Source organism: Falco peregrinus, chromosome 11 (genome assembly GCF_023634155.1).
Source record: "Falco peregrinus isolate bFalPer1 chromosome 11, bFalPer1.pri, whole genome shotgun sequence".
Classification (NCBI taxonomy): Eukaryota; Metazoa; Chordata; class Aves; order Falconiformes; family Falconidae; genus Falco; species Falco peregrinus.
The window spans coordinates 5,718,907-5,743,643 of record NC_073731.1 but is presented as its reverse complement, the minus strand read 5'-3'; the positions used below and the strand labels follow the sequence as shown (position 1 = coordinate 5,743,643).

The window sequence follows — 24,737 nt, the reverse complement described above, 5'->3', positions numbered from 1 at the left end:
AGAGGTTCAGAAGTTAAAAGTTTTTCTTATTTTCTTTTTTTTAATGTGTCAACTTTTTTTTCCTTAAGTTATCAGATCTTGTTCCTGAAACTGGTCTCGCAAAGTCACTCCCAAGGAGGAAGAGATAAGGCTACCTATATGCCTACTGTTATACAGGCCTTTGGTATCCTTCCCCTATCAGATCCTCAAGTCCAACGTCACCCCTAAGCAGCTGAGACACCACCTCTTCTGGCAGGGAAACCTTCCTCCCTTGGGCACAGACTTGGTGGTCTGGAGGTGAATTGCTGTCACTGAGATAGTCCTCCCCTCCACCTCTTGGGACCACTTCAATTCTCCTTCTTTAATTGTTTTTCCTTCTTAGATCTAATTTGAAAACAACAGGGGTGTGAGAAAGAAGAGAAGGAGTTGGGTTTGTTAGCAACACAACTGCTTTGCTGTGATTCTTGGAACAGAAAGCATATTAAGTGCAGCATCTGTTTTTCTTCTTGGCAGCTCATTTTTCCAGGCTCAAAATAGGCTCATCTTGTAAACACTGCTTTGTTTAGGCACTAATAATAGCAGTTAAAACTTCTCCTTGTGACACTAACAGCTGCAGAGATTAATGGCAACATAAAATATTATTTAGAAATTGAAAATACGTTGGCTTTTAGCAGATCTTGATATACTTTCATTTTGTTCTCACTAGTTCTGCTGGGCTTAAAACTGAAGTATTTTGTAGACAGCAGAAGTAGAGCGCTTCAGGAGTATCCCACCTCCCAGGTCTTCATTCTCTTTGTCCAAGTGCTTGTTGACAGGAATGTAAGGGGAACTCAGTTATTTTGTGCCTGTCACAAGCATTATTTATATAAATAGTCTTGCCATGTTCCTTTGCTAGCTTTTCCCGGCTCTTCAAAGCGATCACAATGCTCTTGCCAAATTACTTTAAGGGCTACCTGCAGGCTGAGCCATTTCTAATGACGCAGGTGCCAAGTCAACAACCCACAAGCAATACTTGCTCATTCCTTCTCCTATTTTAGGGTCTTCATTGCAGCCACCACAGAGCCGCAGCCAAAAAACCAAGATCAGAAAATATGCCAAGGATCACATCATCCTTCCAGTCAGTGGTCTGACCCCTCAGCAGGAGGGGAACTAACAGCCCTGAGCACAGACCCAACAAAATAAAGGAGATGCTTTGGACTGACTTCGATGGGCTTGCATCAAGCTGTGAGCCAAGATGCGTCTAACCACTTTAGCTACCAAATGGCCCTGTTTCCTTAGTTTTGCTGCATGGTACAGAATAAAGCCTATACTCTAACTCCGCACATGATGCACTCAGCAGCCGTCTGCAGCAGCAGCGATTCCAGAAGGCAGTGCTCGGCGAGACCACCCCATGAGGTAGAAAGTGGTGATGTGTAGAAAGGAAACAGCCTACTGCAGAAAGGGTGTAACAGCCTCCAAATCACCACGGTAGCTGCAGATTCCTGTACAGATGCAATACAAAAGGAAAATATAACTCTGGGTATTTTGAAATAGGACTGTACCAGTGCCAACAAACCGTTTGCAGACTGGAAACCTCTGATCCCATTTGGTAGCAGAAGATCCCAGCTTCCGACACTAAACTCCAAGCAAGTTACATCCATCATGATAAGAGCTCCCTGAACTTGATCTCCTCTTGGCTACGTTCTGTTACTCTAATTCATATTTATATCACTCCTGTGAACTTTACTAACAAATTATTTAGCTCTTCTGTGCTTTGGCAGGTAGCATATAAGTAGCAGTTCATTTAGAAATCTGTTGCTCAGTGAAATAATTTCTCTCCTCTATTATATGCATCAGGATATATACCACAAGACATTTATCTCAACAGAAGAGATGAGACTTTTTTCATAAGAAAAGACAGCACGTGTTCTTCAAAACAGTTCCTTAAAATCAGAACTGACTACGTGTGAAGGCAATGTTTCTCACACATTTGTTTTTGGTGGGAGGTTAACAAAGCAAGCTGCTGAAATTCTACACTTTTGGCATCCTGATGGATTTTATTTTAAAAATATGTATCAAATGGATGTGAATTTGTATGGTTTGCCTTACCATTTTATTATACTGATCAAGCTCTTACATATGCTGGGAAACTGGAAAAATAAAGATTATGCTAGGAAGTATAGTATAGCACAACTCATGAATCATCGTTTCCTGACATCATTTTACTTATGAAGGAATTAATTGATCAGCTGTTAGTGATGGATCTTATCTAAAGCTCAGCAAACCGAGAAGAAACAGATTTCCTTGGGCTCTGGGTAGAGGTCTGTACGGCTAAGACAGACTAGCGTGGTGAGAACATAGTTGGCATGAGATGCACAAAAGAGAGAAGAAAGAGATGGGAAAGATGAAACATTTACTTTTGAAGTTACTCAGTTTGGGAAGAGAATGAAATACTGTGGAGCAGACACAGAGGTTCACAGGTTGGACTTCTTCATGTTGAGAATGGAGAGACGGAAAAAGAGCACCCACTCAGAACAGGGTTTGAGAATAAACTTCTTTCTTTATCCTGGTTTCTGCAGCACTGTATGTGTGGATGATCACAAATCTTATGCCAAGACAGGCACAGGCACATCTGTCTCAAAATAAGCAAGCACTGTATCAGCGCTGTTTCTCTTCACCATCAAGATGTGTCTTGAAATCTGCCTTTTAGGTCATTATCTAATGAGTTTTAAGCTGCATTCTTTGAAAAAACCAGCTGCTCAGTGCCCTTCAGCTCATCGCTAATCCACTTTAAACATTAGCTACTTTCTTCTGGACCAACTCACATAAAACAGTATATTGCGACTGCATTGGCATTTCTAGCTCTTTACTTGTTTCATTTAAAGCAGTTTGAATAGCTCAAGACTTATATTTTCATAATTTCCCCACAACTTAGTCAGTTGTTTGATGTGATGAACTCAGAATAGGAACCCTTCTGCAAAGGAAGAAAACCCCACAATGAATAATTTTATCTACCTCCAGTCAGACCATTATAGTTTACTTTGCCTTTCTCCTCCAAGGGAGGACTGATCAATAGTTGTCACACAACTTGAAAAATAAAGTATCACAAAGGAAGTGATTATCCAAAAAAAAAATATTCATGCAGTGAAAAGGGAAATCTGGGGGATTTTTTCATCAGAACTTACTTTCCATGGGCTGTCAGCAAGAGGAAGGGTCAAAACTTGTATGTGTGATGTTGAAAATGTCTTGTATTTACATGCCTTCTCAGAGCTCCCTCAAGAGGTATTTGTGCCTGATGTGCTTATTTAATACAACTTCTCTGAGTCACTCTATGGGTCCTGGAGATGATAAGGACCAGATTCTGTGGTCTGGCTCATACAAAGTTGGAAAACATATTAAAAAATGAAGAATGTTTAGATGCATTTAACAGTGATCAAAATTCTGTTCTCATTGAAACAATCAGGACATTTAATGTGATCTCCAAGCAAGCACAACTAATCTGCAACGCTTTGAAAATTGCATCCCCAGGCCACAGCGCCTGACTGATAGAACATTAATTTATTTGGTCTACTGCATTTAGAAATAATAAGGAAGACTTAGATTCTTAGCTACGCAGATTGTAGGAGTTATTCAGGATTTAGAGCAGCCAAACTTTTTAAAAGATGATTTTATCTTCTGTATTTTAAGGTTCCATTATGAAACAGAAAATAGCCCTGAAATACCAGTATCTGCACTGTTTTAGCAAATACACTACGCTTCACTGATTGCTGGCTAGCCAGGAAAGCAAAAAAGGACATATGCTTCTGATCTGGGTGATTATCCTTCTTCCTAGCTAGGGCTAGCAATTTTTGCTGGTAAAGTTGTTGCATACCTTTTCATTTTCCATCAAATGCTTAGGGGTTTGTTTGTTTGTTTGTTTGTTTGCTCCTGGAGTTGTCTCAACTGTTTTCACTTTTGCAGTGTTAAGATTTCTTAACCGCCCCTGCAGAGCATCGCTGTGCCTTTTCCAGTCTGAGGACAGCACTTCCCACTCAGCAGTCCACAGACCACCACAAACTCATTCTGTTTCTATTCTTCCATATAAAAGAAACAGTGGAAATTGTGGTTTTGCCACGTTGACCAATTGGCTAGTTAAGATTAGCAGAGACAGAAACCTGGCAAGCAAAACTACATCCTCCTAGTTTAAGGCTTTAATCCTCTGACCTTTTTTCACTTGGTCTGAATATCCTTCTTGCCTGTGAGGTGACACAATGCCTCCTCTACTATCGCTAAATGACAGCAGTCTACAGAGAAACTATCTTATTAGCACAGTCTAGTGGATAGACATGGACTGGAGGATGCAAACCGTAAAAGAGTGTGTTCTGTGTGTGGTTATCTGAAGCTGTCCTCAGAGTGCACCCATATGAATGGAAGTGGAAAGAGGAGTAGCTTTTAAATGTCAATTTGGAATAGATAAAACAAAGAGCTTCCACTTCATTAAACACAACTGCGTCATACAGAACTTGGAAGAAGGACAGAAGAAAAAAACCCAAAACATGTGCTTGCATCCATCGCAACTTGCTTGGCACACACAGCTGTGTTATGTGGTGTGCTGGACAGAAACGAAGGGACTGCACACCTGCACGGAAAAAATACTTTGCTAAGGTAATGACACTGACTACACAGCTCTTATCAACGGCTATCAGTAGGAAAAACGCGATGCTTAAAATTGACCTCCAAACATGAGCAGAAAAGTTCATGTGTGTAAGTTAAAGTGTCCAACTGCTGACATACTTGATAGTACAAGGTAGAGCTGCAGATTCCCTCTGCTACAGGCTAACCTTAAAAACTCAACTGTTTACAAACTTTGTTCTCACAGATGACCCATAATTCACACTTAGAACAAGCGTAAGAGGGAGATAACTACTGAAAGATATTGCTGTGTTTAGAGAGGCCCAGTGTACATCTTACAGCTGAGTAAAAAAAAGTTGCATGTACTGCTACTTTCACAATGCTTATCTGGGCTGTAGAAGCAACGTTCTGAAGATGAGCACACGTACCAGGGGCATAAACTTTGCTGAACAAACTCCCTGAAGAAAAAACAATAATAATAATAATAATAATAATAATAAAATATTGCACATTTCTTCTTGAGTATTGAGCAGCACAGCTCTGTTACAGAATTGAGGTTCACTGCATAGCAATATCCACTTTCATATCATTTATCTGTACCTCAAAATATTACTTTAAAAACATTTATTTTATGTGACAAAGGCGAATGTATATTACCTTTGCTATATCTTCTTGGAATGCCACCAAGTTCAAGTATGATATATTGACCAAGTCTGGACCATAGACAACAGTTATCATTCGATTTTCCAGTCGACCTCCTAGGTTCCCAGTATCCAACAGTTCACGCAGTTTTGGATCCTGCAGGTAAATATATTACAAAATAGTTACAAATCCTTCACAAATGCTTATACAAAGAGAGATGATTATCTTTTGCAAATACTTTGATTTTGAAAACAGGTGTTATTTTGAACATTTTAAACATAATGGCACTAGGTTCTGATCTGGTGAATTATTCATTTAAATATTTGAAGTTATTAACCCAGAATAAAAAGCAAATCACTACTGTAAATCCTTCAAAGTGTTTGAGCTCTGTATTGGTACAGTACACACTAAAAGCTGTCCAGTTGATGGCTGCACATTCCTTTTCTCCGTTATTTTGCCTCAGAAGCTAAGCATACGTAAACTGTTTTGCTTGTCAAAATAACACAATCTGTCAAAAGGCTACTGGCCTCAGCTGGGAGATTCTCTGTGATTCTAGATAAAGCCCAAAATAAAAACTTGTTTTTTCCTAAAGAATTAAGATGGATGTGAGGAATTAACTGCCTCAAACACTATTAACTAAATAACGGAATTTTGGTCATGCACTCCTCTTTCTTCTTCATGTCAAAGGTCATGCATTACTTAAATTATGAGATATAATTCCATTGATATAAAGTTTTTTTGTCTTTTTTTCAGGTTCATGTCCAATGTAGAACCATAGAATAATTTAGGGTGGAAAAGACCTTTAAGATCATCAAGTTCAACCACTAACCTAGTGACTCCAAGTCCATCATTAAGCCACGTCCCTAAGTGCCACATCTACATGGCTTTTAAATACCCCTGGGATGGTGACTCAACCACCTCCCTGGGCAGCCTGTTCCAATGATCAATATAGAAATAACTACACAACATTTCTGTGAAGGAAAGAGATAATCAGTGATTTTTATCAGCTAACAATAGTCTGAACCTCAGCTTCATTGGTAGCATAAGCACGTGAGAAAAAACTTCTGGTTATTTCATGACTTTACCAGTTTCTGTTAGGCTGCAGCATTTCCAGGAAATGTACTCAATGTTTTTCACACTAAGAAAACTGCTCGGTCCTTGGCCTCAAGATGAAGTTTATAAAGGCAAAGACAGATGAAAAGCAGCCCTGTATTACTGAATTCAATCCTTTGAATAGGGCCAGTAAAATTTGAGAGCTTAGGTTTCCTGAAAGGCACGATTTTTCAGTCTGGGACAAATACTAAAAAAATGGCCAGCAAATGGTATCACGATAGAATAACAGATTCTGAGTAGATATCAAACAATTTCAAAACTGACACAAATACACACTGCAGTTTACATTTCATTCTCAGATGAACCTTTTTCCTCCACTATCTGCATATGTTTAGTGTTTACGGCACTTCTTAATGGTTAATAACTTCTGCATAAGATTCTAAATCTCCACTGACTGATACAAATCAAATTTAATGTAACAGGATGATAAGCTTAAGGTGATAAAACGGGCCATTCTTCATGGATCTTGCAGGAAATCCTGTCATCAACAAGACCTCAGCCTAAAGGGCACCGCTTGACTGGTATCATATCTGCTTGCAGGCAACAGTTATGCATATGGTCATCACATACTTCACCAAGGTTTAGGAGAGCATTTTGAAGTATGGCATCTTAACTGGAAAGAAGGTACAAGGCTGTCTACCATAAAAGGCTGAGCCTCATTAAATACTGTGTATGATGGCAAGTGTTGCAGGAAAACAGACAGAATAATCCTATTGAGGGCTCTGTAAAGGAGGAATATGACTGTGCCCTGAAACAGACGATTTTATGGGTAAACAAGTTAATAACAGGCTTTCACATAGGAGAACAGCAGAAGAGGGATATAAAAGCAGTAGCTGCATTCCAGAGACGAAGATTTGAAGGAGAAAGATGAAGGAATTGTATAGTTTAGATATAGGAGAAAAGCTAAAGAAATGCCCTGAAGATGCTAAGTTAGAGATGGTTTATTACTAGATGGGTTACTTTCTCTTTTATTTACAGGTTGAGTGTTACGATACTTTGTTTAATTTCTCTGGGAGATGAAAAGTCATCTGCTTTTTACTCTCTACCGTTCCAAACCCCAAATCAGACTGATAAATGCTCCTGCTTAAGGGCCTGTCTGAGAAGAGCATCATTCTTTCTGAACTCAAACGGACAGGATTGTCGATCTACTTTTATTCTCTTTCACATAGTTGTCACTCCTTTCTTCCTTTCCCTGGCTGAACCTCTTGCTCACAGTTTCTCTCTTGGTGACGAACTGCAATCATATCAACAAAAGAAGAAAGAAGATAATCTTCTTCCTTCCTATTTATAGTCCACGATAAGATGTCTCTGTGATGGATCATAGTCTAGTTGGTCTAAGATACACATTAGCCATGCATCACAGAATAAAAAAAGAAACATTTGAAATGGGATGTTTTTTCAAAGCAAATTCATCAAAAGAGAAGTTATCTGGGACTGGCTCAGTAAGGTTTTTAGAAGTGCAGAGCAAGAGGCCAATCAGGCAATGCGAGTATGAATGTGGTCTTCCAAATCACAGGATGTTTCTCATGCTCTTTGGGTTGCTGGATTTGGATGAGCAACATGTTGAATTCTTCTATTGTGTTGAAGACCTGTCTAACAAAGTTTGCAGCACAGAGTCCATTACAGCAATACATTATCTGGCTATCACCCAGCACCCATTAATAAAGGGCATACACTGTGCATGCTGCCTGGGCTATCTCAGTGCTACCTGCAACATGCTCCACAGACTTAAAATAGACATTTTTATTTTAAGCTCAGTGAAGGAGATTCCACACACTTTTTTTACTCCCACCATGGGTGTATTGGTCCTTTAAGGGTGACAGATGCATTTGCACTTGTCAGTGACAACTTAGCCCATAGCCAGTGATCTAGGTCATATTATTTGGTCCTTAGATCTGAAGTTCTCATACTTAGATACCAAAGCACACAGTCAAGCTTTTCACATTCCTCATGAACAGCTCTGCTCCCTTATTACCATACTTAGCTGCAAACACTACCAAGGAGATGAGAAAAATATCCTTTATCAAAATCTTGAGGAGTGTCGAAGCTCAATGAATCAAAGTCCTTTTTAAAATGTCAGCAAGTTTTCCTGTGGAGATGATAGGAAAGCACGCGAAAAAAACTAAGCAGCAAGACCAAATTTAGCTACTTTTTATGTAAATAGGATTATTTAGATTTTAATAATTCCTTTTTGAGGAACAAGACTGAAAGTCTGCTGCTGTTTGGAGCTGCATTTGATATACTAGCTCAAAAGCAGACAGATTGGGGTTTGGCGTAAGCTGTTCACTAGACTGGGACCTTATTATGAACATAGTGAGCTTTTTGAGAGACATTCAGAAGAATTATACTTATTAAATACTGATTACACTAATTTTTTGAACACCTGAGCTACTGAAGCTCTATGATGTTGGGGAACATACCCATGGGATGCTCAATAAACAGCAGGCCAGTCAAAGTTCCCATTTGTAGTGTAATTATTTAAATCTGTTTTTATGTTTTCTGACAAAGGAGCATCCTTTCACCTCTTTTACTGAAAAGGTCTAGGGGTCAGCTTGCTTTTTCCCTTCCACTGAAGTCTAGCAGTGGCTTCAGCTCAAGGACTGGAGGTGCCTGATGACTTGCTCTGAAACCAGGTCAGGAAAGCCAGTGTTCCTGATGGGACAGCTCTGTAGTCCAAGGGTTGACAGATTCCCAAAGTAAGATGAAAGTTGTGAGCAGGCAAATACAGAAAAGGTGACAAGGATACTATTGGCAGCATAAACAGCTTTAGAATCCATTAAAAATCAGATTAACCACGTCAAATTGAGGCAAGAGGACTATCTGCTCATTCGGTAAAAAGCCTTCCCTATTGGTTCTGCTGTCCTGACAAAACTATCAAAAGAAAATTTACTTTAAATCAATCCAAAACAAAAACAGAATATAGGAAAAATTAGCCAGAAACATGAAAAAGTAATAGAAGCTTATGGAATTCCTACAGCTTTCATGAACAAATGCTGAATAACGATGTTTTGTTACAAACCAGGATCCTATAAGACAGACTGATAAAAACAGATTTCAATCAGACTTCCAGACCCTTCTCCTGTTGTATTTTTCTTTTGCTGGAAATCATAAAAATAATGTAAACTTAAAGGGGCTACTCAGCCACATTAACAGCCATCTCCACAAAGACTGCTTTCAGCTGTGGTCGGTGTTATTAAAAAGTAGGTGTTAACACTGAAGTCCCAATTAGCATGTGCTCTGCAGATTACAGTAAATGCCGTAACATCTTTTAATGGTATCTCCAGCTCTTTAGAATTTTTCTCTGAACTTATAAGACACCATCTGCCTGTGAAAATTTTGTGTTTTTTTAATACATTGCCATACATATATAGAAAAGGCTGCCACGCAGTTCAGTAAAACTCAAACACCAATATAAACACGCCAAGGGGCAGCAGGTCAGCCAAGGTTTCATCTCACATGTAACGCACCACTTGTTACTAATGCTTCTCAAAGCTGCAGCACCATCTGAGAGCAGCTGCCTCTGAATCCAGACCTACATTAAACAGTAAAAGAATCTGTCTGCTGCTAAAGATTTTCGTCATGGTTTAATAGTTACAGACAATGTGATGACCAAACTGGGTGATTTGATTATCAAAAGACTCAGCCAGAACTTCTGGGTTGCTAGAACAGTTGTGCAATTATAGTATAGGAAATTTTTGGTGTCTGAAGACATTAATTTACAATCTAAAGGAGGCATTCTGGACTACACGCTGTGTACACCATATTACGTTAGGAAACAACATTCACTCCTGTGCATGCAAAATGCTATACGCTCTGTGCCCCCTAACAGCTATCAACTGAAATTATTCTCTCACACATCTCATGCAGTAAAACATTGTCTTTAAGATGTCAGTTAAATATTTGCGTCCTACTGAGGCTACAGGCACGAAAGGGGTCCCAAAGCCTCCAAAGAGTAGATATCTAAAAAACACCACAAAAACCCAAAACCAACCTCAACCCTATACACAAACTCAGTGTTTACCAGCTATTTGCATTATTTCTGTCAACATGACTGGAGATTTCCAAATGCTTTCTGTTTCTGGTACTAAACACATGACATAGTCCTTCCTTTAAAACACTATGCAAAGAAGCAAGAGGGTGTTTTCAGTTAAGCAGGGCTGGACAGTTATACATTTCACTGTGGATTTTTAAACTGTACTATGTAGCTAAAAGGGTACTTCAGAATTCCCTAGACTCTACCCCATAATCCCAAATTGGTACATTTGGGTCGTGATAACATCAGGAGAGATTTGAAACAAAAATGGCAACAGACTTTCACCTCAGTTTCATGCTCATCAAAGTAAGATTTCCAAGCATTCAAAACTGCATTTCTATTTTTCTAGCTCTTTATGTATCCCAGGAGAGGAGAGAGGAAGGGAGAGAAGCATAATTAGATAGCTACGCATGCAAAGATTTTTCCAGGAAACACTCAAGTTTGTGCTTAAATTAAACCAAAAACCTTGCTAGAATAGGACCTTAGATAGTGACTCTGTCAAAGGCAAAACTCCCACAGATTTTCTTCAAATAGAAAACATCTTATCTTCAGGAATGCCTTATCACAGAGTGTTTATCAACAAAAATGTATACACATACATATACAGAGAGCATGTATATTTCATATATTTGACCCAGATTTCAAAATACCAGATCTTAACACTTCAGGCACCACACAAGCTGCTGTTGTAGGACCAGTATAAATAAGAAACACTAAACTCCTCTTGGAATCAGACCACTCACCCCAATGGCTAGCTAGGGACTGCAGCAGACTTCCCAAGCCCCAGCTCCGCTGAAGTGATCAAAGCAAACTCCACCGTGCAAGCTGCCTAGCACAGAAGGCCAAATGACGGTGGGAATTGATTTCTAATACTCCGTTGAAATGATATCGTACCACCTATGGTAGCTAAAGCACACAGTTCTGGTCTGCAAGGCTTCTTGGGTCCATGATGATAGTTAAGAGTGGCTTCTTATCTTTGCCTCTACATGTTTAGTATCTTGTCCAGTCGCTCCATCTGCATCTACAGCCAAGCAAGGAGTAAAGCACCTCCCTAAGCAGGTATTTCCCCACCTGTGTCAGAGAAGCATGAATTACCCACCTGACAGTCTGTTACTGCCCAGTGAGCACATGAGGTGCAGGTGTGAGCTGTCTACAGGAGACATCTAACTTCTGGAGTTGAGACAGTCGAACAGCAAGTGTCACACCTCAAACTTCTCCTTGCAAAGGGTCCATCATGCTGCATTACCTCTTAAGCAGCTGTGAATAGCGGCGGTGCACCAGTGTGACCCTGAGAAACAAAATGCTCTTGCTAACTGGCTTAAATTTACCGCTAGCCATCCCAGTACAGGGTTTCAAAACTGGTTCAAATACCCTTTCTGTCACACATCACCTAGCAACAGTTCAGGACTAAGAACTTCCCATCAAGTGGATTGACAGACTCATCCTTCAAAGAAACACTACTTCTCTCTCTCCTACCTCTGTTGAGACCCAAGTCAAAACTATCGAGTTTCTCTTTCAGCAATCCCTTTCACTGATTAAACAGAATGTCCATACATGGGAATCACACCTACAGAACTCAATGACAGGATTTTGTCTGTCTTCCTTAATGACAGTCATGTGAAATGAATATACTCCAATTACTACATCAAAGATACTCAAAACAGTGTTCTCCAAACTTGCTTTGCTATTATTACACAGAATTCACAGGAAGTTTGATATTTAAATATATTCATTTATATCGAGTCATTCTTAGCAAATGCATTATTATTAACTCAGAAATACATTTAGTCCAATGAAGATAAAAAACTGCACTATGGTTTTTAAACAAATATCTCTTCGTGCATTTCACAGAAATGTATCAGATCAATATACCATTTGCAAAAGCTGCTTTTTTGAAATTTTTTATCATTTCTAGGATTTCAGAATGGATCCCAAACTTTGCATGATATCACCATCCTACCTATGCCCAGAAATAGAGCCAGTACCTTGTTTAAACACCCAAGTCATCAAGACACCACTTTTGTACAAAATAAGTCAGTGTGTACGAAACAACAGGATGTTTCTTAAAAAACCACTCTCAGTAATCTAAGGTGGTCTTATGTTGACCATCTGCTCAGTTAATACGGTGGAATATTTCTAGAGTACAACACAGTATTAGGTGATAGGAATCAGACGTGCTTTAGACAAAGAGCGAGTTGAGGAGATCCCAGACATACACTGACTTCTAGGACAGATCATGCTTGGTATATGCAGCACTGCCGAATGCCTCATGCAACTGAAACCCAAGGGCTATTCTTCCCATAGAAATTATCAGGCATGAAAGGATACCGTAAATCATACATCAAACAGTCAATCCTGATTTAACTCTCTCTGTGAAACACTTATTCAAGAACAACAGTGGCTTTTCCTAAAATAGCTTAATCCAATTCCATGCCTGCAGTAAGAACTCAAAATGCCATGCTTGAAGTAAGAACATCAATACATACAAGTTTACAGAACAGGTCACGAAGAACAGTGAAGCTACTTCTTTTTCTATGATGTAAAAACTTGGAGGAGGAGAGAATATAAGCCTGCATAAACCATACTTTTCTTTGGTAGAGAAATAAGAGGAAGATAAATCGAAACCTGTAGAAGTGATATTTAGTTTTGGAAAGGAGAGGGCTGTATCAACACACATTTCCAAATAGAACTCTAATTTTGAGTTCTGAAAATGTGGGATGAAGTCAGAGTTTTCATGTTGATTTTCTACAATGACCACAGTGCAAGACATGGGATATTTAGAAACATCGAATGTTATTAATCGTTATTTTACAATACTTATGGACACCCAAAAACCCCGCTGACTATTATGTCAGCAACCAGCTCAAGGGGAAAGAATGCATCCTTAGTGAGTTCACAGATGACACTAGGCCGGGAGGGAGAGCTTGATATGCTGGAGAGCAAGGCTGGTAGGTCCCTTCCAACCTACAATTTACTACAACTCCGCAATTTCTGTACAAGATGTGACCACTCCGGTTACAAGAATTTACTGGAGACAATACTATACATTTACCAATAGATATTCAGCATCACCTTTGCTGAAGACATTTCTCCGCACAGTACAAAATCAGATTGACTTCTGGGGGGAGGGGAGGGATATACCCAAATGTCAGCTTCAATGCCATATTTGACTAAAACAGGATTTTATATAAAATACAAAGAGAATGAATTGTACAAGCTAAAGAAAAGCCTGAGGACAAAACCAGGGCCACCTTAACCCTCTTTTTCTGACCTTTCTCACAGTTCAAGTGATCCAGATCCAGCTTCTCCGGGTCTCTCATGCTCTCACGACACAATATTAATATTCAGCCTGCATATTTGTTTAGTTCTCCTTCTTAATGTCCCTATTTCTCAGATTTTTTTTTTTTTTTTTAGGTTCATGGTATTTAAGTTTTAAATTGGTTGCAAGACTGTGTGTTCTAAAAAGAAACATGTGACAGTATAAACCACCTAAGGAAAACTAGACCAAACATGGATGTGGTTGTGATCAACACAAAAGTACTTTATATCTCACAGTGTAAATCTTAATTTATATGACAATTTAAAGAGGCAAAACACCTAGAAGCTAAAACCATGCACAGTCTTCCTCTAGATGTTTTCTATCATGAACATTTTTATTCGTTTTTATTCACTGCAGATGGTTCATTATTTTAAAAATGACCTTTGAGCACACAGATTTCCTTTCTCTGCTCTTCCTTTCTCAAAACACTTTGAGATTTTTTCAATATAGTTTTAAAGGAAGAGATGAAGAGATAGCAGAGAAAAGAAACTTCTCTCATTTTCATGTCACTTTTGTTAACTCATTTTCTTTGGTCTGTATGAGACTTCTGAAATGACAAAAAGTCTTAGAATAAAATGATTCCTGCAGCAGGTTGCACAGCATGTAAGGGCAGGAATAGCTGGAACAGTGGCTTAATTTTCATGTATCTATAAATCTCATATGCATTGTTCTTCCAATTCTGAATTGCTGCGTAGGCTTATTTTAATAGGGTTACTTCAGAAGGTGAGGTACAATCAGCTATTCATTTATACACCGTTTGTAAAAATCTAAGATGCTTGGAATGAGCTGAATGAGAGGTATTGTATGAATGCCCACTACACTTTTTGGAATGCTCCATAAAGGCTGGGGTATGATCACTTGCATTTTTATGCATTTTTTTAGCTGGTGGAAGTATGTACATCCAGACAGTCTGTACTGCTCAATGCACCAACTATGCACCCCATACAAAAACAACAGATGAAACACAGAAAGCTATAATTGAAAACATCTGACTAACGAGCTGTTTATTAAAAAAATGATACCCTGTTTGGCCATGCTAGCATTATTTTGTTCTATCTTACCTATTTGTGAGCCATATTTTGCTATCATTTTTTTCAATTACAAAGTCATATGGGATGCTTACTGCTAGAGGTTTCAATTTACTGGATTTTAATTATTGCAAATACTCACTATTCCCGTTACCTTTAAGTATTTAATTCTAGGAAACTGATTTCCAGTACAGCAAAGAAAAACATACCATTTCAATGATGATGCAGCAACAGTCATAATTTTTTCCTTCTTGGACTGATACTCAACTCCTGCAAATCAGACCATGAGCTTACAACAGAGTATTAATGGCACATCTATTTAACTAGTGATGGCCAAAAACAAGTTCTCGTGCGCTGTCACTTGTCACAAAACTTTCATTATATCTTATTACTTATATGTCAGTAATAATAATTCAGAAGTAAAAATTTTAGGCTCTTCACATTTGAAAATTGGTGCAAAATTAGTCAGCACAGCTGAACTTCTACCTTGCAGATCTCAACGGAGTTGTCCCGGCTCATGGTGACTGCCCAGCTCAATGGGAATCGGAGCCAGGGCACCACAGAGGCAAGGGAGTGCTCATTAGCTGAACGGTACCTTGACTCTGAAAACATAACAGCCATAAAATCAGCTCAAAAACCACATGACAATATCGTACAGGAGATGCCAGTGCTTTGGATGGTGAAGTTCAAGAGAGAGGAAGTAATGTATAATGAAAACAAATTATTTAAGGTTGCTTTTTAAAAATTGGTTGTCTTCAATTTACTCCAGAGAGGATGATCTTCTGTAAGTACATTTTAACTTTTCATATAAATATCTAACAGAAAAAGACTAGAAACACATTCCTGTTTTATGAGATAACATGACTACTGGGGGGGGGGGGGGGGAAGTAAAATCTACATGGAGTATGAGTAAGAACAACAGATACGGAGTTTTTTTGGCTTGAGAGAGAGAGAGAAAACAATGAATAAATGCAGAAACTGGATTTGAGTGGTTGTATGACAGATGAATTTTACTACCTGTGAAAATACAGGAAACGTTCAGTCATTGCAAGGAAAAGAATATCTAAACACTAATGACTTTGGCAAGCAGCTGCAGAGAGAAGAAATTCTTCAAGGGATGCCATGGACATTTTAAGCAGTTGGTTTTGTAACTCTATGGTTTTGAGAAATAATCGATGAAGGGGGGATATGAAAAAGGTGGCTGGATCAATTTGAGATTAGACTCAAAGAAGAACATAAACACACCAACTTGGAAAACAAGTCTGGTGGAAATCCTGAGTACTACCTACTTGTAAGCAGCCAAACAATGTGAGAATACCACGATAAGGATGATGGAAAATCAGCACAAGAAGAAAGTGATGGAAATGGTTCCAAAAGAAAATGGACTATGTGGAATGAGGAAGAAAATAACCCAGATGCAGGGATTAGGTGCAGTGAGCAATTTTGTCCATCTGATTTATTCACATGTGTTATAGAATCAAAACTCACATCTGCAGATACGGAGTATTAAGACAACTACATTTAGAAGTAGTGTCTACAGTAACACCCAACTTAGTCCTTCAAGCTTCTCCATTTCTATTAGTTTTTCTTACAATTCATTTCCACAGTGGAAATAAACATCACTTTGGGAAAGCATGAGGAGCCAAAGGGCATTTGCCACCTCAAAACCTTGCACGATTTTGTGAATTTTGAAACCTCTTGCCTAGGTACCAATACCAGACCAACACCAGCTGATGCACTGAAATTAAGAGATAACTGGAATTCTGCATTAACTAACATCCTTAACAACTCTCCTCAATTCAAAGAGGTTAACCTGGATTTACAGTAGTTAAGAAAGGGTAAAAATTGGCAAAGGAAGTTTAACAGTTACTAATTATTTTTACACGTGCCTTGTACAAACCATGGCAGCTTGCAAAGAATTCAATTTCTTACACTTTGAAAGTGGATCAGCACTTCTCTTCCTAATATCACTTGCTAAGTGCCAGAGAGACTTCTAGTTATCCAAGAATTTAATGAACTACATCCAGCAATTTAAGGCTGTTTCATTTAGATAAGAGGCTTTCCAAGTTGAAGGATAAAACAACCTTTAAGGCAGTGGAAAATAAACCACATTTTGATGTGTATAGACTACCCAAGGAGTTCAGTTAATTCTAAAAATCACATTTTAGCTGGGGGAAGTCGAGTAAATAGGCTTGGCACGAAGGCTGCAGACCAGAAGAGCACACAGGAGACTGGGAAATCCTGCAAAAACTCCAGGCCACACTTTATGCTCCCTACTTTCCTGTATTTCCCAAGGATCCCCAGTGGAGTATTTGAATAAAACTATGCACTCCAGGGTTTGACCAAAGTATTTCTGAAAGGTTACAAAGTCCAATTGTTTTTGAAAAGGGAATTAAAAATATTTTGTGCACATAAGATTATGGCACTGAGGGTATACTTTATCCAACTGGATCCTTTCCAACATATCCTTGGAAAAATCAAATAGTTACAATGCATGCAATTTGGAAAGGAATATTCTGCAAATATGAGAATATCCTGCATGCCACTTCCCCAGAACAACATCGTTTGACACTATGGATTTTAAAGTACAGTTTGCATAAAGATGTATCTTCAGTGGACACTTAACTAAATTCAAGACAGAATCTAATAGCTTCCCTAAAACATTTCTGTTGCTGGAGCTAGATTTTCAGCTATTTTAAAACAGTAGCCTGGTGCTTAGGCAGTAATTTATGTTGGTTTTTTTTTCATTCAGTCTTATCAGATAAACCAAACTGCATAAAGCACTTGTCCACAGAAAACATTACCAAAAGGCACATGGTCTTATGACTGACGAAGTGAGGTGTCCTATCAGACCACACGTGCTCATGACATGAACGCTAGTCTGTAGGCGATTTAACATGGTATTTTAAAATACGAAATAATGTGAGATGTGGCTTTTGCTCTGGAAACACTCATTTGTCTCTCCAGCTAAGGTAGGGAGCTGTTGTATTCGCAGCACACAGCCATTTCCAGCAATGATCAACTGTCAGCAAGGAGCAGGAGACAGGAAGATCATCTGAAATTGCAGAAATTGTAGGAAGATTGATGAAGACGGGGTCTGGTCAAAAAAAGGATTAAAGGGGTTTGGATCAGACCATGAGGGAATGAGATGCACGGTTAAACCCCTGATGCTGCAACTTGCTAAAATTGGTTATCCAGCAACGCACACAACTCTGTGTAACAAGCTGAAGGATCAAGCAAGGACAACTTGACCCTGACCTCTAACAGTAATCATAATACAGCTCTACCAAACGGTTCTTATGTTTTACAGCACAAGTTATTATAATGCGTTAATACTTTGCATTTCTTGAGTTCTTTCCCTTTAACAGGAAATAAGGAAACAAACACAAACCCTGGACATCTCTTGTGATAACAGAGATCAAAACCACTGAATTTCAGTGCCTTCATTCTTTATTTCCTCCCTCTGTAAATCAAATTTTTCTCTTTTTTGCTTCTCAAAGTCTACTGAATTTCATTTTTCCTATATTCCCATCAACAGCTCTTGCCTCACTGGAAGTGTTAACACAGCAGAAGTCTTTTTTTCTTCAAATCATTTTTAGAAAGAGAAATAAATGTATGCTTCATACTTACACATCTAAATAGACTCTGAAGTGATGAAGCATATAACCTCATTGCATTAATAGGACTAGAACTAAGACTTTCCCTTTCTTGCATGATTATGTAGCTGAAGATGCTACTTTGAAAAGCCTGAAGAACCCGTCCCCATAATGGTGCACGGCAGGAATGTATCATGCAATATAAAATAGTAAGATGCTCTTTATGTATTTATACCTCTTGGAATTTAAAAGCATCAAGATACACCTGGCTAACAGTTCTGTCAGAATGGTAGTGCTTCCCACCGACCACAGCCGAGGCCCCCTCCTTGTGCAAGGGGTTTGGGAGGGGATGCTGCAGTTTAGCCGTTCCCCACCAAGCAGCTGGGTGGTGGTGGTGTCATGTCATATATGTATATATATATATAATTTTTTTATTCCCTCCTCCTCCAGTGCAGCCTTTCCATCCAGTGTTGTCACTGTTTTCTCCTCTCCGGTGGTGGAGGCGTTACTATATTATTTTTCTTTTTAGGTTTCAAAGTATAACGTCTCCAAAAGTGACACAGAGGTGACACCTGTATGCCTCTGCTATGAAGCAGAAGTAACATGTCTTAGGTCTGCCGAACTTTTAAGTACCCTGTGAAGATTTATGAGGGTGACAATTTCAGTTCTGTGGAGACACATGCAACTGCTGAACATGGTGTGTATAGAAAACCATGGAGCAAATGCTCCTCCGCTGGTGTGAAATTATAGCATCCTTTTGCCCCAGGTCAGAGCCTCACATCCCTGCAATACTGAACTGCACACTTGAACTGCTCTGGTCTGGCCTTATTGTACATAAATAGATTCTAAGAGCTAACGTGGTAGGTACACTGCTTTTCTATTCTTTGCAATGTGTATGCAACATACAGCATTACACTGTTGTTTTGGTGGTTGTTGTGTTTGGGGTTTTTTTTTGGGGGGGGGGTTGGGGTGTGGTTTTTTTTTTAACTACAAAAAGTCTATGGAAGTTTTCTTAATTTTCTGTTACATTTAACTTTTACCTGCAATAACAGTGACTCCTAGCCACTAACACATGCAAAATGGGTGACTTACCCCACAAAAAAACCAACTCCCCTACAGATAAAAATATTGTGCATAATGGATTGCTATTATAAATAGAGGGATCAATAGTGCCTGGAGTCAGCCTGAATGCTTAAATGAATGACTCCCCGAAATAGCAGTAATACAAAGCCATGTGGCACATGCTAGCATCTACCTGAGACTACAGAGCGTGAGCAACCCAGGGTCAAAGTCACCCAGGGACCTTTTTTTCCTGTTTACATATTTTCCATACCATTTAGACACTTAAATAGATTAGGGTTTGTTTTATTTGTTTAGTTGGCTTTTTTGAAAAGTAAAATAATAATTTAAAAAAGATCATGTCTTTGACAATCTGGAATTCTTTGAGAATATTGTATAATATTTACATTTACAGAATAAAATATATACATATTTACATTTATGTCACATCATTTAGATTGCATCATGGCCTGTTTTTAATCTTTATACACTGTAGTGGTGCTTGTGGCATCTCCCCCTCTCTGTGACTGCTTGAAAGTGGCTACTCACTGTGCAAGCACAAGTAACAAACAACAGGGAGTAAACTCTCAGTAAATTTTTAAATGTCTATTTTGATTTTGTTTTTAATCCTGTCTCATAACTAAGCTACTAGAGGAAGAGAACAACAATACGTTTTGAAAGAGGGCTAAACGTAACATGGGGAAACAATATTTGGACAGGAAAAGAAAAACGGCCTTACACCTTCCCTTGGAAAAATACTGTGCCCAATAAAACAAACAGTGAATGGAAGTATGCTTTAGCAAGTTCTGGGCAGAATTCCCAGAAGAAATTTATTTTTGGCTTATCAAGTTTCTAATCTGTTTTTTTAAACCAGGCTACTGCATAGGTATAAATCTCCTGAATGGTATGAACCTCACTATAGAGACAGAAACTGTTAAATGGTGGATGTCATCTACCCAGATATCTGACCTACTGAGTCCATTAACTGTAATTCTAACGAGATACTACAATAGCTTGTCCACAACCAGAATTGTACTAATGCTTCAAATGGATTTTAAAAATTTAAAAAAAAAACTCAGGTAAACAAAAAACCTCCACAACCTGACCTAGCAAAGCTGGTATTTTTAGTATTAATACAAAATAATAGATAATTTAAATTATAAAGGAGAAAAAATAAATTATAGAAAGTTAGGACAATTGACACAAATAAACTTACTGCTGCCTCCAAACCAGTTTGCTACAGACTACTATTTCGCTGGAACCTTTAGCAAACACATCTTAAAGTCACAGATGTAGGTTCTTGATGTTCTCCATCATTTAGCACCAACAGGCAGGTTAGAGCCTAATCTGATACAGCTTTTCTCTTCCAGCCCTGAATAAAATGGAATTCCTTTGTTCTTTATTTTATCTTTGCTCAGCCTTCAAACTCTGGAAACTTGATCTTTATTTTTTTGATACCATGCCTAGCTTGTCATTCTCTGAACACAAGTGTAGTAGAGTCTGATCCAGCTGCCTAAAGAGCAATTGCATGCAATACCAACGTCACCCCTCACAGCAACTGCAGGATCAACTCTCCCTACAATCTGTAAAGCTGCTCTATTGCTTCATTGGATGATCTCACAGAAAAAAAGAGTGATACACAGGAAAAAAAAATAAAAAATAATAGTATATTGGAATAAGTAAGAAAAAATATTGATTTTATTTTTTAATGTATACATTTCCTTTAGAAAAAAAGAAAAATCAGTTGTAAATGGCAAGTCTACAGAAATCCAAGGTGACATTTTTAAAAAGAGTATTGGGTCAGGTTTTGCCTCAGTGTCTGACTCTTCTACTCCCATTTTGCAAGCCATTTGAATTTTTCTTTGTTTCTTCTATCTGTACAACACGTCCAATGACACCCATGTCTTCTGTCAAGGGTCCTGTGATCTATAAAGATAGAAAGTGCTATCTACGCTCTTGAATTCATTTGGTACCTCCCAATGAAAAGCTCCACTCTTCTTGACAGATCTAAAGAGCGTAATATTTAATGACGTTCTCTTCCATCTTCTTGACAGTGCCTCTTCTCAAACTGTCTTTTAATTTCTTCAGGTTTTGTTCTTTGGATCTTAGTCTTTACGAAGATGTAGTGTGTTGTAACAAATCAATCTGCATCATTCTTCTTAGAAGTCAAAGAAAATCATGGCCCTGTTCTTAGCTGTTGGCCACACTTGCTCTAATACTGTGAGGGGAATACTCATACAACCCACACTAGGCATGTAATCCCGGAGAGGTTACCAGGGAGATGGTTCTCCCAGATCAGTTATTCAGTGTTACATGATAATACTCGAACACCCCCAATTCCCAGGCCATGCCGCTGGAGTCAGGAGGCTTGGCTCAGGTCAGACCCTTGTGGTGCCACACATGGGATTCTGCACCTTCTTTCAGAAACCTATAAATGTAACAGCAAGTTCATGTTCCAGTGAAACAAATTAAATGACGGATAAGGAAAGCAAGGAGTACAAGGAACTTGCTTTTTACCACACTCTGTATAACCTCTACCAATATGCAAGCCAGTGACACTGAGATGAGCAAACTGTTCTGGAAAGATGCCCACTGACTTCATGAACTAGGAAGAGAAACTAATGAACTGAACACACCTCAGCCAATTTTGTGGTAAGGAGAAAATTGAAATCTCGCACCTTAAAAAATTAAGGAAAAGTAAAAGATTTTCTTAGATATATCGACACGAGTGTTTTTCTGCTTCTCTTGAGACCTCCTCCAAGATCCTTTCCAGACAATGAAATATGCTTACTGTTTCAAAGGAAAACAAATGCCTATCAAAAAAGAAGTTCATATTTTTTAAAAGCTCAGAGCAGCTCAACATGCTTTTTCCCCCCAGATCAAGTGTCAGTAGCAGCTGAGCAAATACCTGACCGTAGCATATTTTATTAGATCAACTGTCAGGCAAATTCTCTTTTGCCTTTAAAAAAACTGCAGCTACACACAAAAAAGGGGGAAAAACAGAAAAAGAAAATCTAGGTGGATTTCTATGAAGATGGCTTAAAAAATCTCCCAAACACTAAATTAATGCCATTAATGTGTGCACTATATAAGTGGACTTGAGAGATGCTGCATATAACATACAAATATAGCCCAGGGACCAGCTGACCACCTGCAGTGTGAGCAGCCCACGCTGGGAACCATATCCATCAACCTTCTGGTTCATTTTCCTGTGTCTAGACTGAAGTGGTATAAAACATTTACAAGATAATGCAGCAAAATTACAGAATAAAATGTGCATTTAAAGCTTGGCTCATGAAGTAGCTCAAATATGAGTAGACTGTGGCTCAAGTACCAATATGCACTCAGCATGCACTAAAGGACAGCCCTGGGGTTCACCTTGTCTTCCCGAGTCCCAAGTCACCAGGACAGAGGAGCTGCTGGAGCCCTCCACAGCTCCCCCTTGCCCACAGGTTCAGTCTGCTTTCAAAGCAAGGATATGCCCTTAAATTTCACCTTGCAACTACAGGGAACATAGCTGTGGGATGCCTAGGTGTCCTGCAAAACAGGCATGGCTTTGGGGCACCAATTCTAGTGACAACTAGGTGTTGTACATGTCAACGTGGTGCCGTTCTATGCTGTGAGTGGGAAGGGCTGTGTTCAGGGCTAGAGCGCAGCCACTGATTGACTTGGAGAATAAAAGAGCATTTGGGATGAAGTACACTAGTACTCTTTCAGAAATGAAGCTGTACCATGGGGAAAAAACTGTATTAATGCTTGCTTTTGTGAATAATCCCATTGATTTTAGCATGAAAGCCTGAATGAGTAAGTCCCACATTCACATGACAACAAAGGAAAGCAGATACCCACAGCATACAGGAGTTTGGTAGGTGTGGGTTGCTTTAATGTGATCTTAGAATGTCACAGGCATGGGGCAATGGCTTCCCACTGACACAAGAGTAATTAGGCAATACTGATTCAAGCCATGAAGCCCAAAATGCCTGCCCCTTCCTCCTCTTGCTTTAATGGTGCTGATTTCTTTCATGATCTTTAACGGGAGCTTTGCAGAAGAGGAGAGTGAGTCCAGAACAAGGCGAGAGAGAAGTATTATCCGTTGCAGTTTATCCCTAAATTTCTGGTCTACCTCCTGTTTACAGTGGGAGCTGTGCTGGCACCCAGGGTGCAACCGGGCTGGCCAGGTCAGCAGAACACTGACGCAGATGCTTATGGGAAGCACCTGAGTAGTCCCATTAAAATCAGCGTACTGCAAATTCAGAAGTAGTATGCTCAGCAATTTCACTTTGGCTTTTTTTTTTTGTTATTTTTTTTTTTTTAAAAGGACTTTAATTATATTTACATTTACTGTAGAGCACTCTACATTTCCAGTGTGGTTGAACAGGCTTTCATATAAAATAAAGTTGTTTTTTTTTCCCTTGTTTTAATGTACTTGTTTCTGATATATTTCGTTTTCAAAGGTGTGACATTTTAACACCAGCTTATGAAAAAGGAAATGCTATTTAGAGAAGGGTATACATTTTTTTAAGAACTCCCAACTTAAAAGGAGCTGAAAATAAGCCCTTAAAATCTCTGAGGAATTGTAATGCTTAGGTACAAAATACTGAGAAAACTGATATTTTTTCAGGCAGTAGAAGAAAAAGAGTAAATGGCTTTGATATTTATAAGACTATGCCACTTGCTTTTCCCTTTCCAAGCCTTATTTTAAATATTCAGATTTGACAGTAGCAAGAAGCCCCTCCATGTTTTTAGACACAAAGAATGAAGTATTTAATACGAGAAACAGAAAGGTTTTCTGTTAACCCACATGGTGTTTGGGAAGAAAAGGGCATGGGGAGGATGGCTCACATGCCTGAGACAGTTTTTCCAATGAAGAAGTTTTTCAAGTATAATTTTTTAATAGACTTTTAACCTGACTCAGATAAATTCGAGACCCAGACCTGCTCTCACTAGGGGGTTGTTCTTGGAATTAATATGGACAATTTTCTAGAATGAGAGAAACGATGTTTAAGAAAAATTAATTCTTAGAGAAGAAGTAACTTCTGCACTGAGATTCAAGAATTTGGCCAGCATACTTTGTGGCCAGTAAAGAAATACTCTACATACAAGATTGCCATCGAGATATTGATGAGTATAAGGAACGCTCTCAGGTGTTTTTTCAGAAAACAAGGGTCATCGGTCTGAACCTATGTCCCTAATTTACTTTTTTTTATGCCTCAATACTGCAAGACACAAATATTAGCTCTGACTCCTTGGTAAAAACTGAGCTTAATAGGGCAGGACCTGTCTCCGTGGTCTTCTGCTGACCCTCAGCCTCACTGAGATTGTGTGGAAGCAAAGGGCAGCCCTTGGTCTGTAATCACAGCGGTTTCATCAGGGGTTTT

The 24,737-nt window shown here is 38.8% G+C and overlaps 1 protein-coding gene across 4 annotated transcripts in view; it reads right to left on the bottom strand.

The window, feature by feature from the left end:
- Nucleotides 1-24,737, bottom strand: part of PLCB1 (phospholipase C beta 1) — a 400,784-nt gene that overhangs the window by 151,462 nt on the left and 224,585 nt on the right. For all 4 annotated transcript variants that reach the window (XM_005238625.4, XM_027788411.2, XM_027788413.2 and 1 more), the window contains exon 4: nt 5,227-5,367. In XM_005238625.4, the coding sequence (XP_005238682.1) occupies nt 5,227-5,367 (141 nt within the window). The remainder of the gene's footprint in view (nt 1-5,226; nt 5,368-24,737) is intronic.